General features: G+C 42.0%; 1 protein-coding gene across 3 annotated transcripts in view; it reads left to right on the top strand.

Moving 5' to 3' along the window:
• Window positions 1-21,094, top strand: part of LGR5 (leucine rich repeat containing G protein-coupled receptor 5) — a 126,091-nt gene that overhangs the window by 91,739 nt on the left and 13,258 nt on the right. Inside the window, exons 5-11 of one of the 3 annotated variants that reach the window (XM_021678587.2) lie at window positions 6,973-7,188; window positions 9,194-9,265; window positions 12,274-12,342; window positions 13,712-13,783; window positions 17,561-17,632; window positions 17,783-17,851; window positions 17,993-18,064. In XM_021678587.2, the coding sequence (XP_021534262.1) occupies window positions 6,973-7,188; window positions 9,194-9,265; window positions 12,274-12,342; window positions 13,712-13,783; window positions 17,561-17,632; window positions 17,783-17,851; window positions 17,993-18,064 (642 nt within the window). The remainder of the gene's footprint in view (window positions 1-6,972; window positions 7,189-9,193; window positions 9,266-12,273; window positions 12,343-13,711; window positions 13,784-17,560; window positions 17,633-17,782; window positions 17,852-17,992; window positions 18,065-21,094) is intronic. The other 2 variants (XM_044914758.1, XM_044914757.1) reach the window with 2 other exon arrangements.

The raw sequence follows: 21,094 nt of genomic DNA, 5'->3' as shown, positions 1-21,094 counted from the left end.
ACCTTTTCAGAGGTAAGTTTAAAGCAATAATATTTCCTCCTGGTTTACATTAAGTTTACCAATGAATAAGATGGAGAACAGAAAGCTAGAAGCAGCAATCCTTATATAAACAATCACGCTGCTTATATGAATTCATACACTTCATGTCTTCCTAGGATATGGATGGGAAGTTTCATTAAAAGGTAGAATCCCACGCTGTGGTCACTCCATAAATATTAAATAACAATAGTAACAATAAAAATGACTCCTATGATTATGAAGAATTCATATAAATCAACAGGAATCCAATCTGTAAGAGTTTATGGAGATAAAATTCTATCCCAATAGTGTTATTATAATGATCTGACAAATTCAATTTCCAGAGATCCCCTGGTTCCAGTGCAGTAAAATTTCACCGTAACAAGTGCTTCAGATACCTTGTCAAACTGTATTACATACAAGCTTGGAAGTACGTGGTTTTCATTTTAGCACCAAAGCAAGATAATAATTGAACATGCTTTCATTTATCAAAAACGAAATGATTGTGCTCTTTTGACTATTCGTGAATGGTTCAAAATGGTCTTACAAGATGTACAAATGCATGTACAAGTGAGTTGGTCGTTTCTTTAAAACTTATAAAGAAAAAATGCTCATCCAAATATAAACTAGAAATGTCAGTGATGAAAATGCTATGCTTCATAATTCTGTTTATTGAAAGAATCCCCATAAACTATATTATACCTGCAGCTGCAACATTCTTCACACCTTTGACTTTTTTCCCCTCAAGTCATCTGTGTTAATAATTGACATCATTACAGTCATCTCAGATATGGAATTAGCCAAGATCTATGGCTTATCTTTTGACTAACGCTTTCTTCCTTGTAGTTAATGGCTTATCAAAGACATTCTCAAACAAAGATATAAGTCTGTGTGATACATTGGCAAGGTATCATATATGAGATATATGTAAAGGGCCTTTTTCTGGAAAAACAATAGCAAGAATGATCTCATAGCTTCTCTAATCCCTGCAATAATGCCACTTATAAATCAAAAATTCCTTTCAGGAGTATGGAACAGATTGGCAAAATGTTTCTTTTGAAAGAGAAAACTTGTAAAATTAAGCTTTTACACATGAAAACATTATGCAAAAATATTTAGACAGGAGGTAAGAAAATGAGCTTTTGAAGTTTGTTTTTTGGGTTTTGGGGGGGTTTTGTGTGTGTGTGTGTGTTTTTGCCATTTCCTGACGTAAAAGATTGATTTTTTTTGCCTGTTACCTTCTAGTTCTTCATCACATAGGACACCTTGATATTGCAGAACTGCAGTCACAGTGAACATGCAGTTTTATTTTGTTTTTAGTTTACAGAATACTGGGTAACTTTCATCCTTGCTCTAGCATGGTCCCCATCTGCCCAGTTGCCCAGGATGGAACATGGAGTCGCTGTTCGTTCCTTGCCTCCCCCTGTGGCCACAGCTGACAAGTCACCACATTCTGTCGGGCCCACTTATTTAGCAATCCTCATTTCGGACCTTCCTGTCCATTTCCACACTTCTTTCAGGCTCTTGTCTTTTCTCACCCTCCTGACTGCAACTGCCCTGGTCACTTACTTTCCCACCAGTCCCTCTGCACGTTGCGATCAAAGAGATCTTTCTACAGCACAGCTAGTATCAGGATACCCAGTCAGGAGGTTGTACAGCCCTCCAGCCCAGAGAAACAATGTTATGCAGATTTTGAAGATGCTTTGGAGGAGAATGGGACATTGCTCAGAGGTAGATAACCCAGAAATCTTCTGAACACAGCTATCCAGACTCTAGATGCTTACCGTGGGTTCTCAAAAGTATTGAAGCCTGTCAGGGTGACCTGGATGGCCCTGACAAATTCCCAGTGATGAGGAGACACATCCCCAGGTCCATGAGGGACAGTCCTGTTGGCCAAACAGTTCGTGCAGCAGAATCCCTTCGGTAACTATGGAGTCCTCCAAGCCCTCCCTCCAGAGAGGGAGTTATTCCAACATACACCCCAAAGTCATGACAGAACCCTTTCTCACCAGTGGCAGTCCTCTAGGTAACACGGCCCAGACTTCTACTTGATGAAAATTCTCTTCCTGCACCAGGTGATGTCATAGTTTTCCTCAGCCATGTTAGCCTTTGGGGCCTTCTTGGACTTCTGCTGGCCTAATCTCAAAGATGTGTGCTTCTTCTTTTCTCTGTGATGGGAGGCTTCCTAGAACTCTAATCAAAACATGCAGGGTAGCTACTGAACTGACATACGAAGGATTACGGTGAGGAGAAAATCAGCAGTCCTGCCAGCCCATATGACGCCCTCAAAAAATGTCAGTCTCCGTTAGAGAGATTTGAAATGACAAAGTGTAAAGAACCTTCAGGAAAAATTAAAGAAATTTTGTGGGGGAGGGGGGAGGAATGATATCACTTCCTAAATGTGAAGATTTTTCTCAGGTATTAACACCTATCATTCGTGGAATGCTTTACTGTTTACAAAACACTTGCACATATGTTTTCTCATTTAATTCCCATAGCAATTCTGTGACCTGTTACGATTCTGCTTTACCGATATGAAAATGGACCCTCAGAGAAATTAATCCACGTGCCTCTAAATCTCAGAATTAATAGCCGACAGGGTCTTGCCTTAATGTGTCTTGATTTTTCTAATTCAGTGCACTTTTCAGTTACCCTAGGCCCATGATGTAAGTGGTTGTATGACATAGAAAGTAGGGTAAAATCTGTATCTACCAGTTTGCTAGAAGTTATAAGTAACAGAAGGAGCATAAAATGGGTACCATGTTCCATCTAGTGATTACTTTTTAGAATGCCTTCAAGATCATAATTAAGAGGTTTTATTTGTCTAAAAGACGATGGGGCCACTCCCACTGTTAGTGTTTTATTTTGCTACCCCTAACAGCGTGCGGGCTTTGTGTTACCTCTGTGACATTAGGGTTAGATACTTACATGCCAAGATCACCGGTAGGAATTGTCTCTGAGAATGTGCTGTCTATCCCACGTCACTGCTTCTCCTTTGCCTTTGGAATGAAGACGTTCTATTCAGTAATGAATCGGGAACAAAACTCTTTGCCCTTTGGGATTATAGATGCACGCGCACATGCATGCACACTCTGTAATTGTGATGTTGAAGCCTGAAAAGTAAGGGTAACTTCTAGTCAGTCTAATTGCAGACACCTCTTAATTATTTCCGCCGTGAGGGATGAAAGAAGTAGCATTTTTCAGAACCAAAATTCACCGACAATATAGTACTCCTTTTAACCAACCTTTGACTCAGGCAAAGTTTGAGGTTACCTCTTTTTTTTCTGAATGGTTTCCGTGGTCAAAAAAACCCAAAAATACAAACTGTTAACCAGCCTCAAGTAATAATAATGTAAAATCATGAAGGTGATTTATAGTGTGCTGTATTCATTCCTTTAATCGTAAAGCAATCTTATAAAATAGAGAGGTGTTACCCCCATTTTACAGGTGTGAAGGCTGAGGTCTATTGATTTGGCCATGGTCACACAGCTACTGTATACTGACTTGGACCTGAGATTTCTCATCCCAAATCTCTGCTCTAATTCAGATTCTAAGCTGCAGGCACACACACACACACACACACACACACACCCTTTGTGACTTGGCATGAAATAGAAATGATAACAAAGAAACACTTAAAAAGTGGAACTATATAACACAGTTATTTTTGTTGTCCCTGATAATATTCTAGAACTGCACTTTTATATGTGATTTTGTGTACTCTGTAGTGATGTTTTTCTTACACACCACTACTTAAATATTGCATTTTCCAAGCATATGACTAGAAAATGCCCAGCTGCCCCAAAAGACCGGATTGACTTAATGTGAGCTCTTTGTTTACTCACTGAAGAGGCACAACTTTCCCCTACCAGCTGCCTTGTCCACAGTCTTAACCTTGTTCTGTGGGAACCACCTGTATGAGTGGCTGGATAATTAATTCCACACTCTGGTTTAGCCTTCAGATCTTCTGTTAAGATTAAATCAGATAATGCCTCTGAATGTGAACAATGTACCGTTCTCTGATTAGGTTTGGACCACTGAGGCAGGTGGACATGGACTTCAAAATACTGCGTTTAGAAGAAGTATGGTTTATTGGGAGCTTCTTAGATGAAGAAACTAGTGAGGCAGAGACACGTTTTAGTCTAGTTAGTTTAGTTGGTGCCGCATTCAGGATACCCGAGTATGGGGTCGGGGAGAATTAGGATAGGAAGGGATAGGACTGTGCAGAATTGTCTTACTCATTTCATTTCAGACAGCAAATTGCCCTAAGATTACATTGTGGAGGGCAGATTACATTCCTTTTTCCTGCGGCCGGCAGGGGTGGGGGGGGGGTGATTCCGAAATCATAAATCATAAATTACTTTTTTTCATAAATTCAGTTCTCCAGAGAAATGGGCTTATTAACATTGAAAACTGAGACCAAGGTCACTTCAAGACCCAGCAGTGACATTAGCAGGAACTTAAGTCCCGAAGAAGACAAGCCTCTGACTCAGCGCTGAGAGAGCCTCTTCTATAAATGTACCCCAACGTGTGTACCAAACTTTAAGATGAGTCATCTTCAGGACTCTTAGAAGCCGCTTGTTGTTTTATTACATAAGCAACTGGCAATCATCAGACAAGATGTCACCTCAAACGGGGAAGTTCATATTATTTAAATAAATCAGTGCGGTCGTTAAGGAGAGTTTACGTACGTGCTTCACTTCTGGTCAAAAGAAAACCATCACCTCCTCACCCCAGATGAAGTTATACCTTATTTGAACCTGGGCTGAGCATGTTGTCACTGCATCAAGGGGGAAGGGCAGTGTTGAGTTTTCCTAAACCTTTCCAGTTCCGTTTATTGACAGAACCTTGAGATAGTTGGAATCTGTGTTTCTGCTGCCTACAGTAATCGTCACCCTACTGGAAATTTAATTGTGAGTGGGCACCCCTGGACACCAAACTCTTAAAATTCATTCCAAGTGACCTTACCTCAGTTAATATCAAAACCTGGTCTGGGGCCTTGAAGGCATCACTTGTCCCCATTCAGTCAATAGAAGCAGAAGCCAGAGGACAAGTGAAGTGACACATTGTGACCAAAAGTGAGGAGGCTGCTTTCCAAAGAAATTAGCTCCCTACCACAGAGAATTCTATTTCTAAATTGTTTAAATTTGGGTGGAAAGGGATTATTCCATGACCCTGGTGCGCTTCCTGCTTCTGTGTAGTCTTCAATGCTTCCTAAAACATTTTTCAAAATCCACTCATGATTTTCTAATCCTTCCTAAGACACGGACCGCTTAAAATGCAACTCTTCTTCTTCTTCTTCTTCTTTTTTTTAATCCTAGCTTTGAAAATGCAGACAAATGCGTGAGCCTTAAGAACAGATTGGAGGGCGCCTGGGTGGCTCAGTCGTTAAGCGACTGCCTTCAGCTCAGGTCATGATCCAGGGTCCTGGGATCGAGTCCCGCATCGGGCTCCCTGCTCTGCGGGGAGCCTGCTTCTCCCTCTCCCACACCCCCTGCTTGTGCTCCCTCTCAGGCTGTGTCTCTCTCTGTCAAATAAATAAATAAAGTCTTTAAAAAAAAAAAAAAAGAACAGATTGGAAAAGTGAGCGAGGGCCATTGGAAGTATAGCCGGGTGCTGGTGGCTCTGTCGTTGATGCACCTTAGAGGAGATTGCAATTTCCACTTAGAAAAGCTCGGCGTTGTCATTGCAGTCGCTGTTTCTCTTGGACAGGGCGAGAGAAGTGCATTGCACTCCCTCTGCTGGTTCTGAAGCTGCAACAGCTCATTACCCAGACCTATGTTTAGATGTATTTCCCCACTTAAAACAAAACAAAACAAAATAAAAAAACGGGGCGCCTGGGTGGCTCAGTCATTGAGTGTCTGCCTTGGCTCAGGTCATGATCCCAGGGTCCTCGGATCGAGCCCCGCACCGGGCTCCCTGCTCAGCAGGAGGCCTGCTTCTCCCTCTCCCACTCCCCCTGCTTGTGTTCCCTCTCTCGCTGTCTCTCTGTCAAATAAATAAATAAAATCTTAAAAAAAAAAAAAATGGTGTGTGGAAGAAAGAAGCAAAAGCTGGGAAAGCTGCTCATTTTGTTATTCGCTTAAAATGTCAGGAAAAACAAATACCTGCCCAATGCACATGGTCAGATGTGCAAGAAAGCCCACAGTTCTTAGGCTTTTTATCAGCACTGTACTGAGAAAACCAGAGGGACCGCCTCTCCTCTCCCCGAGGCGTGTCTCTAACAGCCTTCAGAAATGACTCCGTTCCTTTAAATACCAAGAAGATCTTTTCCCAGAGTTCAGTGAACAAATTGGTAGAATAATAGGTTTTGTAGATTTAGAACAGTCCAGAGAAAGCAAAGGCATGCGGGGTGCCTGGGTGGCTCAGTGGGTTAAGCATCTGACTTCGGCTCAGGTCATAATCTCAGGTCTGGGGATCCAGTCCCGAGACTGACTCTGCGCCCAGCAAGCGGTGGGGGGGGGGGGGCTACTTGTCCCTCTCCCTCTGCCCCTCCCCCTACTCGTGCTTTCTCTCTCTCTGTACCTCTCTCAAATAAATAAATGAATAAATAAAATCTTTAAAAAAAAAGGAAAAGAAAGCAAAGGCATGTATTTGGCTTGGGGGAAGGGGGAAGAGAAAGGGTGTCAGAGAGAAAAACTGAAAGATCATCACACTGAGGCTTCATACCTCAGGGGAGGCCACTTCTGTGCATGGAGGCATGTTACCCACAAGCCTGGAAGGGAATCATAGCTCCGTGGAATTTTAATAGCCGAGGGGCTCTAAGAAGCCATGGTTCTACTGGCAAGTGAGGAAAGCCTCCCACGAGAGCAAACTGTTCCAGATGCCTGGGCATCCCGAGGTCCCTGAACCCTGTTTCACACCTGTTCCTCAGCATACTGAGAGTGTCCCTGCAAGGCTGACCTCCTGCCTGGGCTTTGCCCTCTTTACCATCCTCGCTGCTTGCTTCCGCAGGCGTCTGGATGCCAACCACATCAGCTACGTCCCCCCGAGCTGCTTCCGTGGCCTGCATTCCCTGAGGCACTTGTGGCTGGATGACAACTCCTTGACAGAAGTCCCCGTCCAGGCTTTCAGAAGTTTATCAGCACTGCAGGCCATGACCTTGGCCCTGAACAAAATACACCACATACCAGACTATGCCTTTGGAAACCTCTCCAGCTTGGTAGTTCTGTAAGTTTTATTGACTTTCTTTCTCTCTCTCTTTTCACACTTTCTAAATTTTCACCGCAGGACATGTTGGCCTTCAAGTGCTGGCCCTTCATGCCTTGAATAGGGACTCCCTGAAATGACTTGAGAATATTACAGAATTCAACCAAGCACCTGCTAAGTGCCACGCACTTTGAGGCATTCAAAGATAAACTACAACCTCTGTCTTAGGGAAGCCCGTGTATATTGTTCAGACAATCGTCACACTGTACAAAGTCAGTCCAGTGACAGAAGCGAATAAAAATTCCTTATTTCTGATAATTTCCAATTCAGGTCAAATTGAAATATGCCCTTCTTATTATTTAATAAATATTTTTTGAACCCCTACCAAGGGAAGAGAAGTAAGGACAAACCATTAACAGGGAGCTGTGCGTTTGTGTGGCTTTTTTTCCCCGATGGGTCTAGATTTCATTATTTTAAGTAAACCAAAATGATTCTCAAGTCATAGTTTGAAAAATAATCAGTCTCCTTTAAGGGTGTAGCTGTATGCCCTATGTGTATAATATAATGGTCAATCAAGGCTGATAAGGGAAAATAGCAGCTGCTTGAAAGGCTGGGAGATCAGCTGCCGAGGAACCTCGAGGAAGGCTTCTTCTGCCCTACTTCTCCCTTTGCTTCGTGCCCGCCCACGGGCCCACCACTGCCTTCGATTATTCCAGTTTTCTTGATTACCCGTCTCTCTCTTGTATTGTCTTCCTTTGAGGGCTGGCCAGCATCTTATCCATCTTTTTAGGTTCCCCTCAATCCCCTTCCCCCATGTGTTGCATGTACAAGATCTTCAATAAATGTCACAAAGATCTCACACGAAACCAACAAGATTTATTAGAATAAACACCTTAGTTGGGGTACCTGGCTGGCTCAGTTGGTTGGGTGACCAACTCTTGGTTTCGGCTCAGGTCATGATCTCGGGGTCGTGGGATCAAGCCCCAGGTCCCGCTCCACACTCAGCACTCTGCATAGAGTCTGCTTGAGATTCCTTCCCCCCTCCCGCACCTCCCCCTTCTTCTCCTCCCCCCACCACTCGCTCTCACTCTCTCACTATCTCTCTCAAATTAAATAGATAAATAAATAAATAATAAATAAATAAATAAATAAAAACAAACAAACAAAACCTTAGTTTAAAGGATAAGAAATTTCGGGCGATATTGACAAATTTCTATACTGACTCATTCATATAAAGATGATACCGCTGACCCGCCAGAAGTTGGGTGTGTGCTTTAATTTTTTCCTCCACCTGAAGGAATGGATTTACAGAGACCCAGCTATTCATCACCCTCTTCTCGTTAAGCCCATTTTCCAAAAATCCCTTGGGACTTGGTCCAGTTTTCAGTTATATACACAGCTGTTCTCATTGGCCCTGACTTAACTGACTTACCATTGAGCCAAAGATGATAATTATACATGTTAATACTATGTCAAGATAACTAATCTCCTGGGGCAGCCAAAAAAATCTGATCACCATTCTCTGTGACTAAAATTGTTGTTGCCTGTTAACCTGTGGTCCCACCCTGGGAACATAGCCATTTATAAGCCTGCAGCTTTAATGGAAAATATGCGTGTACACCAGGACCTTCCCTCCATCCTTCATTTGTCAATGATGGCCAGAATCTCTGCTTTAATATGCTACATCCGAAAGCTATGTTAACAACCTGAATTTACTTTTATCAGTCATGTTGCCCGTATTATTATATACTCCCTGACATCTCAAACGCAAAGGGTAAAACTGTCACTGCCTATTAAACTCTGCATTCCCTGAGGCACTTGTGGCTGGATGGTAGATCTTATCATCTATGGTAAGAGTGGATGGGTCATATAGCCTTGAAAAAAAAAAGTTAAATAAAGAATTTCTTATATATAACTAGCGCATTCTTTACTCTAAGTTTCTTTGGATTTAAGCAATCAGAAGGCTGTGCCGAAGTTTCCATGAGCAGTGTGCCTTCCTGACTGTGTCCGTAATGTTCTCCTGCAGGCATCTCCATAACAATAGAATTCACTCCCTGGGAAAGAAATGCTTTGATGGGCTCCACAGCCTAGAGACTTTGTGAGTTGACCTTTTATTTGTTTCCCTTTTTTCAGTGTTTTCATGAGTATTCTGAAGGAATCAAAATAGCCTTAAAGTCAAACTTGCTGTTTGGTTTGGTTAATTGCCTGAGCTTTAAACAGATATTTACAGTGGCTTTATCTTACACACACACACACACACACACACACAGAGCTAGTAAAACTGAGATTTTATTTTAATCTACCAAGGGTAGTAAATTAGAATGATTATAAGCTAAATGAGATGTTCTCTACTTAGCGACTGTTTGCCTAGGAATGTGTACTCTGTGTCAAGGATCAATTCTAATCTGTCACTCAGGCTCACTATTCATGAGTCTAGTCCAGGCATGCCCCCCTTCCCGGCCCCCGCCCAATGAGAGGATACCGACCAGACAAATGCTGGACTTTCCAATCTGAGATGAACAGGAGTTCCATTAGCAAACAACAAAGTGATTCAAAAGAGTAAAAAGTAATAATAGTTGCCATTTGTTGCGTATATCTCTGTCCAAATACTGCACCATTCGGCATATGTGGTTTCAGTTGATCCCACAACCCATCCTATGAGAGTGGCTATCAGCATCCCACTGTAAGCTCTAGTCAGGTTTAAGTTATTTTAACAACATGACATATCTAGGCAGTAGCATAGCTGGGATTTGCTTCTTCTCGAGTTTAACTCTGAAATCCATGTTTACCAGCATACACTACTTCCAAAGAATAAGTCAAAAGCTCAGATCTGAATTGGTACCTATAATAAAAATAGAGTCCAGCCAGCTGACCGCCTAGAGCCTTTCCCAGAGCCATGACGGTAAGAGTTCACATGTTCTCGCGGGCCTCCCCAGGCCCCAGCCGTTTCAGGGGAGGAGCTGCTCTTCACTGCCCTAGCGGAGTGAGAGGTATAATGAGGGTGAGGTGACAGGCTTTGGGGGTCCTGAGTGTTCTGGAGGGGGGTGATTCCAGTTTTGCCCTCCTCACCCCCATATTTCTAATACTCAGGTACAGTAAACCCCCAGGGCCACTACATCTACAGTGATGACTGACCCGGCCTGCAAAAGGAGAGACCAAAGACCACCTCTCTCGTGGCCTTGGAGCCCATTATTCATCTGCATCCAGAGCTTAGCATTTGTACTTGGTCAGTTTAGCCTCTAATCGGGTCTGGGTCTGACGATTTCCTGATGGGCCATCTGTTGTTGGTGGCTCAGGTCAGTGAGCGCTCCCAGCTCTCCCTCCTGGGTTACTTACGTCACTCTGTGTTTCCTCGTAGAAGGGAGGCATCATCCTCATAAGGAGATGCCAAAGATGAACCCCTCCAGGCAGAACTTTGAAGTCAACTTAAAGGCACAGGCAAACCATTCTTATGAGGTGCTTGGAAAAATTAGAACTTCTCCCTTATCTACACAGGGCTGGGCTTGGGATCTTAGTAATGGAAAGCACCTTCCAGTCCTTTCCAACACAAGAGGAACAAAAAACAATATTGGTAGGGCGCCTGGGTGGCTCAGTCGTTAAGCGTCTGCCTTCGGCTCAGGTCATGATCCCGGGGTTCGGGGATCGAGTCCCACATCGGGCTCCCTGCTCGGCGGGAAGCCTGCCTCTCCCTCTCCCACTCCCTCTGCTTGTGTTCCTGCTCTAGCTATCTCTCTCTCTGTCAAATAAATAAATAAAATTTAAAAAAAAAAAACAATATTGGCTTTGACGGGTATTTCCATAAATAGGCTTTCTTTCCCCCCCACCCCATGTTTGAGATGAGAACCCAGGATTTCATGTAAATACCATAGAGTCAAATATTTTAGGGCAAATTCATATGAGTCTCATTGTCCCCCACCCTCCTTTCGCCTTGCCCAGGGCTACAGAGGATCAGTAAATTGGTTACTCCCAACCTCTTCCTCTGCCTCACTAGAAACCCAAGTAATTTATAAGGACCCAATCCTCCATTTAATCAAAACAGAGCATCTGGAGAGATTTACAAACAGGAAGAAAATTTATGTCCACAAAAGACATGAGTTTCCTGCCTGCAGTATAGCTTAAGGATGGTTTGTGCCAGACAAGTAGGAATCTTGATTCATGTTTAACTCGGTCAAATTATCTCTCTCAAAATTAAAAAGCAGTCTTCTCCATAGAGGAAGATCTAACCACATCTGATTGCCTGACCAAAAGAGTTTTCTGCGTCATCTGGGAAATCTGCCATTGCCCGAGACTAGGAGGCAATTACTTTTTCATACGAAGTTGTAGATATAAGGTGGAGTTAGTCTGAGTAATGGAATTGAAAAGGCATTTGTGTCATAACAGATAGAGAAATTAATGAGTTGAAATTGTTTGGCCATGCCATCTCTGGGCATGAAGGATAATGTAGAGCTTTGCCTCACAGACCGGGCAAAACATACTTCTGGTCTGAGTCTTTATTTGTGACCCTGAAGAGATTCTAGACCTGAGGCCCTTCCTGAGAGTGCCCGAACCACATACACCTCTCCAGAAGCAGACTGTCATCCTGGACCTCAGGCTGGGAGAATCACAGGCACTCTACAGGAGTCAGGGATGAAGCAACTCTCCAACATGTCCTCTCAGGCGAGACTCTGAAAAGCAGAAGGAAACATCAGAGTGTGAAGGTGGGAACAAGAGAGGAGATGTGATTCAGGAGCCAGGAGGAACACACACACCAGCTGACAGCATGGTGAGCCAGGTTCAGGTGAAGAGCTACATGGTCAAGCCACCAACAACCTAGTTGGACATTAACACGGCTGTATGTACCGCCACCCCCCCCCCCGTTTTTAAATACCTCAGTGCCATTGAGACTTGACTCTGACATTTCTCACGAGCAGTCTAATGACCACGTTAATGCAGAGACTGGTGGAATGATGGTGGACAGCAAGCCAAGAATATCTCTCTCCATGAAGAGAAGGAAGGAGGATTTTGATCAGTGATCCTGGCCCATTGCAATAGGGTGTTCACTTTCTCTGTAAATGTATATAGGAATTTTCAAATAAAAAACTGAAAATACTATTTACTTCTTTTCAGAGATTTAAATTATAATAATCTTGATGAATTCCCCACTGCCATCAGGACACTCTCCAACCTTAAAGAACTGTAAGTATTTAGGACAAATTTAATGGGAGAACTCTCTTCTTTGTGAATTCACTTTAAAATATATTTGACTATTGTACCTAGTATGACTGACTAGAAAATTTTAAAAGTTTGTATAAATAATGGCTAAGTACACTTGAAACATATTTTCATTTAGTCTATCTCCAGCAAACATTAGATAATCTTTTTTAAATTTAGAATGGATTTCTCTAAAATATGTATATTAGAAAAAATATACATAGTTCTCTAAGTTCTCTTTTCCTAAGCTATATTCCCCCAACATCTACACACTTCATACATTTATAGAGAATTGTCACGGAATTCAGTTATTTGCTGAGCATTTTGAAGAACAAACTTTTCTAGGTCATTTAAGTCTAGGATTAGAGAAACAAAATGCATGTGCCTAGTACCGTGCTAGATGTTTTCACATACATCATCTCATATTCTTCAAATACTTCATGAATCATATTTAATTTTTAAAAACCCACCATTTTACTAAAGTAAAGCTGACTTTCAGTTCTTAGGTTGCATCCATTGTCTTTTATATGCTATAATTCAATTAGCTTTTCTTTGTACCTAAAAATATGAATAATGTATGTAAGGAATGTTCCAAGACTTGGAAAGGAAAATAAACGTAGAGCTTATTCTCTTGGCCAAGAGAAATGAGAGACACAGCTAAAGGAGGTAGACAACAGGGCTTGTTTGGAAGCAAAAGACTTTAGGAGGGTTCTCCCTCAGGAGCCCCCACGTGTGGCTCAACTGGGAAATCCTCATGGTCTATGGTCAGGCAGCCCAAAGGTGCCTCAGCCAGTCGCCGGCCCGTGGAACCCAAAGAGCATTGACTCTGCCCCTCTGCCATTCAGACAACACTAGCACCCGGCAGAGGAGAATCGGTTTGTTATTACAGACTCACTGAGTACCTTCCTTCAGCTCAGGAAATCTTGTCCTCATAAGGAGCTTACTTAAATCTCTACTTCACAGCAGCTTAAGTCAATTTTCTCTTCTCCTCGCTTCAAACGGGGTCAGGAGAAGTGATCATAATCCTCTCTCCAAAGATGGTTCCCTCTGTGTCTGGTTGTTATACAGTGGTTTTCTACTGGATATGAACAGATGGATTTTCTTTTTATAACATTAGGTTGTAAGCTTCCGTAAAGCACAACTGTTCTTTTCGATTTCTTTATTCCTCTTTCAAGAGGACAGCTTGTGATTTCTTTTTCTCCTAGAGAGCACATAAGCTTCAAAATGCATAGAGGAATTTAACCTTATCCTCTAGCTATCAAAGACGCTGATCACTGCCACAGGAAGAGAGTACTATTATATAATGTTACCCTACAGGTTATTTTCTTAAAGAAATGTTTCCCTCTCTTTCTAGAGGATTTCACAGCAACAATATCAAGTCAATACCCGAGAAAGCATTTGTAGGCAATCCTTCTCTTATTACAATGTAAGTGGCCGTAGTTCTTTTTGATTTTTCCATCCTGAGATATAATACATATTGCAATTTTAAATATAATAAAATGAATGTCCTATATATTCCCAAGTTTTGTCTTTGTCAATATAAGATTCTTTACAGAGAAGCATCTGTAGAGATGTTTTGCCAGGTTTCAGCTGAATGCTGAAATAACCTAAAAGATTCTTTTTTTCTAGGACCTCAGGTGTGCATTGCATTATGCTTCATATCTTCAGAGGCCTTGACTCACTTCACAGTAATCTTGTGACATACTTTCACTTATCTCTATTTTCTAAGGAATAAAACTGATTTTTAGAGAATCATTATCAAGGTCACCTAGTCATTCAGAACTTAAACCCAGGTATACTAGAAATACAAATTTTTTTTTTAAGATTTATTTATTTCAGTGAGAGACAGAGTGCTCATGCAGGGGGAGAGGGGCAAAGGAAGAGGGAGAGAGGAACTCAAGCAGACTCCGCGCTGAGTGCAGAGCCTGATAAAGGGCTTGATCTCAAGACCCTGAGATCACAACCTGAGCTGAATCTAAGAGTCAGATGCTGAACTGACTGTGCCACCCAGGTGCCCCTATAAATTATTATAATAGGAGTCCTTTACAGCAATAGACTCCATTGATTGTGGGCATTGGGGGGATACTGTTTTATGCGAGGTTTCTGTATCTATTTGTTATCAAGCCCAAGCATCGAGTCACATTTATACAATTACAAGCTCGGTTGTAATTCTAGAAAGGTGAATATATTCTAAAAAGATGTATATGAGGGTTTATATACCATAAAAGCACAAAATAGAGTTACAACTACAGCATATAGTTAATTAGTTATATGTTTCACATTTAGCACAGACAGAAGATCAATCACGTGTAGATGCACGGGAAGATGAAAACAGGTGTTAGGATGGTTCTTCGTTAAAAGACCTGGCAAACTGGGGCATAGTACTGGCCTGAGATCATGCCGGAGGTGTCTCGAATCAGCAGGAGGAGAGAAAGGACAACTGTTGAACATGACTCTAGGGGCATTTCTTGGCAGTTATTCATCCTGTGCCAATTTGATTAAGAGGCTTTCTGGAACCGTGTAGTATCTGTCACAAATGAGCTGGAATCCCAATTAGCCCTGACAAGTGAAAAAAAAAATTAAATCCCATTCATCGTTTCTGAAATAGTCTGACAGTATGTTGGCAAACTGAGGGTTTTAAAGTTTATTGCCAATAAACATTAGGCCTCATTAGAGAGTATTTACATATTAAAAGTTGGCAAATTTCATTGCCTTTGCTTCTTTTTCCTTAGCGCCACAAGACTGAGTTTTGTTTGTTTTTTAATCACTCTTTTGATATGCTAATACCACTTGAGAAAGGACTAACAGCCCCCAAAATTTATTAGTGCTTCTATCCAGTATTTTATGGCATTCACTATTTTCTCTCTGAAACTCTCCTCACCTTGCTTCTGCCTGTTTCTCTCTCGTCAGTCACTGCCACCCCCTGGCAGATCCCCAATTCCCAGTTTCTGTGAATGCTTCCCTGTCCCATTGGCTATGCGGTCTCCATTTCTCCCTCTGAGGTCCCCATCCTCTGCGTAACCTCTCAGACCCACTGCCACCAGCCTCTGCTAGCCACCATCTCAACGTTCTTGCCGATCTAAGGCTCATCCCCCTGCCTCCAGCACGGGAGGATGGAGGCACAGCATCCATCTTGTCACCCTCTTACTGTGGAACATCCGGAGATTCAGGACCGTCTCTTGTCTCATCGCCTGACCAGCTCTCCACAGCTCTCCTCAATTACCCGATGGCATAACCGAGATCGACAAAGCTGTATCCATAGAACAAAACTCTTTATTTCCTTGCTCCTATGAGTCCATCCCCTCGCCATGCTTATTGACATTCTGTCTCCCAGGGCCCGTTTCAAATGACATTACATGAAGTTTTTCTTGCTCTCACAAGAAAACTCCTTCCTGAGAACCCTATAACTCCTTATTTGTGCAACTTACGTATATAAGCATGGGTATTCATTCATAACTGCCCAGTGTACATACGTACATATATGTATGTGACCATAATTATATACATACGAGCATATGATACAGATAAGGGACAGTGTGATATTATGAGAAAAATTCCTTTTTTTTTTAAGATTTTATTTACTTATTTGAGAGAGAGAGAATGAGAGAGAGAGGGTACGAGAGGGAAGAGGGTCAGAGGGAGAAGCAGACTCCCCGCTGAGCAGGGAGCCCGATGCGGGACTCGATCCCGGGACTCCAGGATCATGACCTGAGCCAAAGGCAGTCGCTTAACCGACTGAGCCACCCAGGCGCCCAGAAAAATTCCATTTTTTAATCATAAGACCTATATTCTAGCTCTAGCTTTTTCTCTTATCAATGATCTAATCCAAGGGAAGAGGGCAGGAGGACAAAAGGGGATGTAGGTTTGTTGGGTGACAACTAACCCAGGTCCGCCAGATGTTACACAAGCATGAGCTCTTTTAATCTCTACACAAACCCTACAACTCAGATTTATTATCCCAGTTTAACAAATGAGAAAAGTAAAGCTCTGGGAGGTACTGAACTTGCCAAAGTATCTGAGCCTTAGTTTCCTCCTCCATAAATGAAATAAATAATATCTAAGCATCTGTGCTCTGGATCTTATAAAGTTGTTGAGTGGATCAATTGAACTATATACGTGAAAGTGCTTCATCAACCAGAAAGTGTTATGCTGCTACTTATTTGTTCTATCCCAACTGATTCCAAGCTTCTTTAGGGCAAGAACATTTTAGCCATCTTCTTCAAACTCCCAGAATCTAGCATAATGTCAGGCAAATGGTAGATACTTAATGATGGCTTTCCTTAATGACTCAGTCTGTAAATTCCCCCATACATTGAGCACAGTAGACACCAATAAATATTTGTTGAATTTCATTGAACTAGGATATCTTCTCCACTAAGACCTATTTGTAGGGCTTCATTGACCAGACAGTTCAAATACCATTACTGAAAACATCTGTAAAACAAAATATTTAAGTTCTAATAATGCCTCACCTTTTAAAGCAGTAATTAATTTTTTAGAAATCTAATGTTGCCAAAAAAGCAGAAGAGCAAATTTCCTCTCAAATACTTTGAAGAGTCCTTTGTGTATGTTATGATAAGATTTGACCCGAGGATCTAACCTTCATGTGAATCTGTAGAAATGCATCTTTCTTTATTTAATGATACAATTGCCAGCACTTTGAATTACCTTTTTGCCACTTAACGGATATGCCACAGATGTTGGAGGCAGGGGAAGATTTTTAGGTATACCTGCAGTCTGTTCACTTGCTTTTCTCCTTAGTACCTATCACTTATATCTGCCTTGCTGTCAGAAACTTTCATTTTTATATAGTATGGATTTCTTACCAAAAATCTCCTCATGGGATGCCTGGGTGGCTCAGTCGGTTGGGCATCTGCCTTCGGCTCAGGTCATGATCCCGGAGTCCCCGGGTCCGAGTCCCACGTCAGGCTCCCTGCTCAGCGGGGAGCCTGCTTCTCCCTCTGCCTGCCGCCCCCCCCTGCTTGTGCTCTCTCACTCTCTCTGTCAAATAAATAAATAAATTCTTAAAAAAAAAGTCTCCTCATGAGTTAAAACACTTGTGTTTTACCAAGTAACCAGGAATGTTATACAATATAGTACAATCAAGATTACATACATTTAATATATTCGTCAAAATTTTGAACAGGTATTCATTTGTCGTTCAACTTTTATACTAAGACATTGGTGTTTGGATTTTTTTCAGACATTTCTATGACAACCCCATCCAGCTTGTTGGAAGATCCGCTTTTCAACATTTACCTGAACTAAGAACGCTGTAGGTTTTTCTCTTACAGATCGCTTTCCCCTTGCAGGGGTACTGTAAAAACCAAGTGAATATTTTAAGTTAAAGTGCTTTGAAAATGGCACTAAAATTACCCCTTTCTGGAATCTTCTTCCAATAGTACTCATGTACCCCTCCTTCTAGGACTCTGAATGGCGCCTCACAAATAACTGAATTTCCTGATTTAACTGGAACTGCGAGCCTGGAGAGTCTGTAAGTACTTGAATAGGCTCTTGACTTTGCCCAGAACATGCACTGCCCTTGAAGCCTGACCAATCTTAAAGTCAGTGAATAAAAATATGTCACTGTGCGATGCCTGAATAAAAGAATTATGTCTGGTTTGTGTTTCAACAGGACTTTAACTGGAGCCCAGATCTCATCTCTTCCTCAAACCGCCTGTGATCAGTTACCTAATCTGCAAGTGCTGTGCGTATCAGGAAGGCAGTGACATTGTGTAAACAGGCAACTTCCATTTAGGAGTGAAATGGCAGGCGCTCTTTCAATAATCCTTGAAAAGGGGAGAAAGTTCTTTCCTTGAGGGCTCCAGGAGGTTGGTGCTCCCTCGCCCCTGTGGGCCGAGGAAGTGGCTCTCTGATGTGACCCCGGTAATGGTGGTGGCACACCCTTGGTTCCCAAGGTCCCATCAGTCTCCCATTAGAGTTTCAGCTGGCACACGTTTCCTGTCAGAAAAGGGCTATGAACAAGCCTACATAACTTCATTTCCCCCTCTCGAGGCTGTGCAGAACAGAAAAAAATTACATAATGGATCAAAACCCCAATATGGATGCCAAAATTAAAAATTAAGTTATCAGACCCATACAAACCTTAATAAAGGCGACCAAACATTCTTCCCGTATAGTTGTGGGGGCCATGTTGTAATGTTGCCAACAAGTGGTTAAACAGCTTGCATATGTGATTTCTGGTGACTCGGAGCTTTTTTTTTTTCTCCGCCTTTCCCTTACTGAAAAGTAGTTTATAGGAATCTGAAGAGCCTTGTTTTGACCTTCCATTTTCAACCTTTTCCCTCAACTCCCAACCCTATTATCATCCTCTCATGCATTGTGGAGACTTAATGAATGGACCCTTAGTCTCCCGTCATGGCTCTGTTCTCACACGGGAGACATCTGTGTCAGTTGAATGCCTGTCATTCCACCACAGGCTTCACCTTGTAGCAGAACTACAAATGTTAAGTGGAAGAATGGGAATGTCTGCCACAATGATGCTGCCTTCCCCCAGGCCCGGCCCCCTAACCACTTCAGACTTCCGTTGTTCAGTGATATGGGGTTGCATGAACACCATGGGACAGTCTTGGAGTCAGTCATTCATGTATAGAGGGAGGGAATATGGAGTAAGTCTGCTTCTTCACCCCACATCGCCCTCTGAGGTGCAGAAACAGACAAGGAAACTGAGAATTAGGGAAGTGAAGTACATTTGTTGAAGTCACACTGCAGGAAAGTAGCAGAGTCCACATTCAAATACAGGCAGTTTGATTGGATAAGCAGGAGAAAGTGCGTGTATACCAGGTGGTGGAAATCTCAGGGGCCATCTTAGAATTCCGCCTACCACACCCCGGTGTAATTATCTTCATTTCTCGAGGAAACTGGCCTGATGACATGACTAGGATTTCACGCGCTGTAACTAGTACGTAAGAAGCCTCTATTTAAACTGCCTCTGTCTCCACTACGTCACATCGCAAATGGCAAACCACCCAGGGCTAGAACTGCATAAATGGAGGTTGACTGGCAAACTGGTTAAGAGCAAAGGCTCTGGGTCTGTTTTTCTGGTTCAAATCCAGTCTCCCTATATACCAGCAAGATTTCTTGAGCAAGTTATTTATCCCTTCTGGGGCTCCATCTCCCAATCTATAAAATAGAGAAACAGCCACTTCCTCCAGAGGATCCTCATGAGGATTAAGTGAGTTACTACATGTCAAACGCTTATACCCGCACCTGGAACATTGTAAACTCTCAGGCAGTGTTAGCTCTTACCAACTTCTTTCTCACTTCCCTTAGACCATTATTCTTTCTTCAAGCTCTTCTTTCCTCCATTTGAAACTTGAAAGGTCTGAAAGAACACAAATACACTAACCACAGGAGCTTGTCAGTTTCAAAGCACTTCAACCTGTAATTTTGATTTGTTCTTCACAACACCCTGCAAGATCAGCAGAACGGGTATCTCCTCCTTAAAGGAGAGAACGGAAAAAAGGCCTAATGCTTTGGCCAGTGTTTCGATCAAGTTGAAGAATCTGTTGAAGTTGAGAGTAGAACTCAGGGTCCTGACCTCTACTACAATCTACTTTATGTTCCGGAAGCACAGATCTGCGAGCTCTCCTCCTCTGACTAAATCATCCACTGAGTGCCTGTTACATGAGGAAACGTCACTGTTGAAATTGTCCCCAAGTCTCTTCACCTCCCTGGGAATCACTTGACTGTGTGGGGCTTTCCCCACTAAGTAGCTGGTGATCTTAGGCAAATTATTTCACATTGTATGGTGATAATCAGTGTCTTCCTCATAAGGTGACCACAAGGATTAAATGAAACAATTTAGGTAACAGCTGTAAACATGGTGTCTATATTTAAGAAGCGCTTGATGAGTATTAGCCATGAAAATCATTAGGTAGAAAGTAGGCAGAAGGTGACACTATGTCTTTCTGTCGAAGAAGGTTTTCTGTATCCTCTACCTGGTACACAGGAAGGATTTGTCGCCTTGCAGTCTGTGAAAACGAGTGAACCAAATTACTATCAGCTGTGATGATATGTATGTCCATTTTATCACAGTCACTATTTTTTAAAAATATACACCATTTTGTTGACCAGGTGTATTTAGTAAGTACTTGGTGTGGGGTATGGTTTGGGGTTTTTTCAGTTTTTTGTTTGGTTTGGTCTTTCAAACCTCTAGTATAAACTACAAATTTGTGTTTGCAAACAGCTTCATCTGCGTTATTTATGTGTAGTAAATGAACTGTCTTTCTATATAAATTCCATTCATTCAGTAAATGTAGAATGGAGTGCTCAATTACAAGAACAAAATAATTTAAAAGCCTCTTAGAAAACAGTATGGATTTTTCAGTTGCGTAGTGGTGATCTGGTTTTAAGAATTAGAATCAGGCATGAAAGTGTGTTAGTTGATTAACTGATAACTTTTTAAACATGAGACAAGATTTTTTTTAAGTATCTATGTTACTTTATCTACCAGCTTTCTTTTTTTTAAGCTTTCTGCAAATTACCATGGCTTGCTTTAGATTAGTTACATTATACTATAAATATGTCCAGATGTTTTTGTTATTCTGTAATTTGTTGAGTTTTGGCTGAAGACTTTCTTAGATTTTTTTCCCCCTTGCAGTGATTGATTTCAAAGTTAGTGCTATGTTTTGAAGTGTTGTTGGTTTTTTTTTTTTTTAGTTGATTAGAAAAGAACCAACAATGACTCTCTTAGCTGTAGAGATATAGCAGCTCT

Source organism: Neomonachus schauinslandi, chromosome 5 (assembly GCF_002201575.2).
Source record: "Neomonachus schauinslandi chromosome 5, ASM220157v2, whole genome shotgun sequence".
Taxonomy (NCBI): domain Eukaryota; kingdom Metazoa; phylum Chordata; class Mammalia; order Carnivora; family Phocidae; genus Neomonachus; species Neomonachus schauinslandi.
The sequence above is the reverse complement of the archived record's forward strand: the minus strand, read 5'-3'. Positions and strand labels throughout refer to the sequence as shown.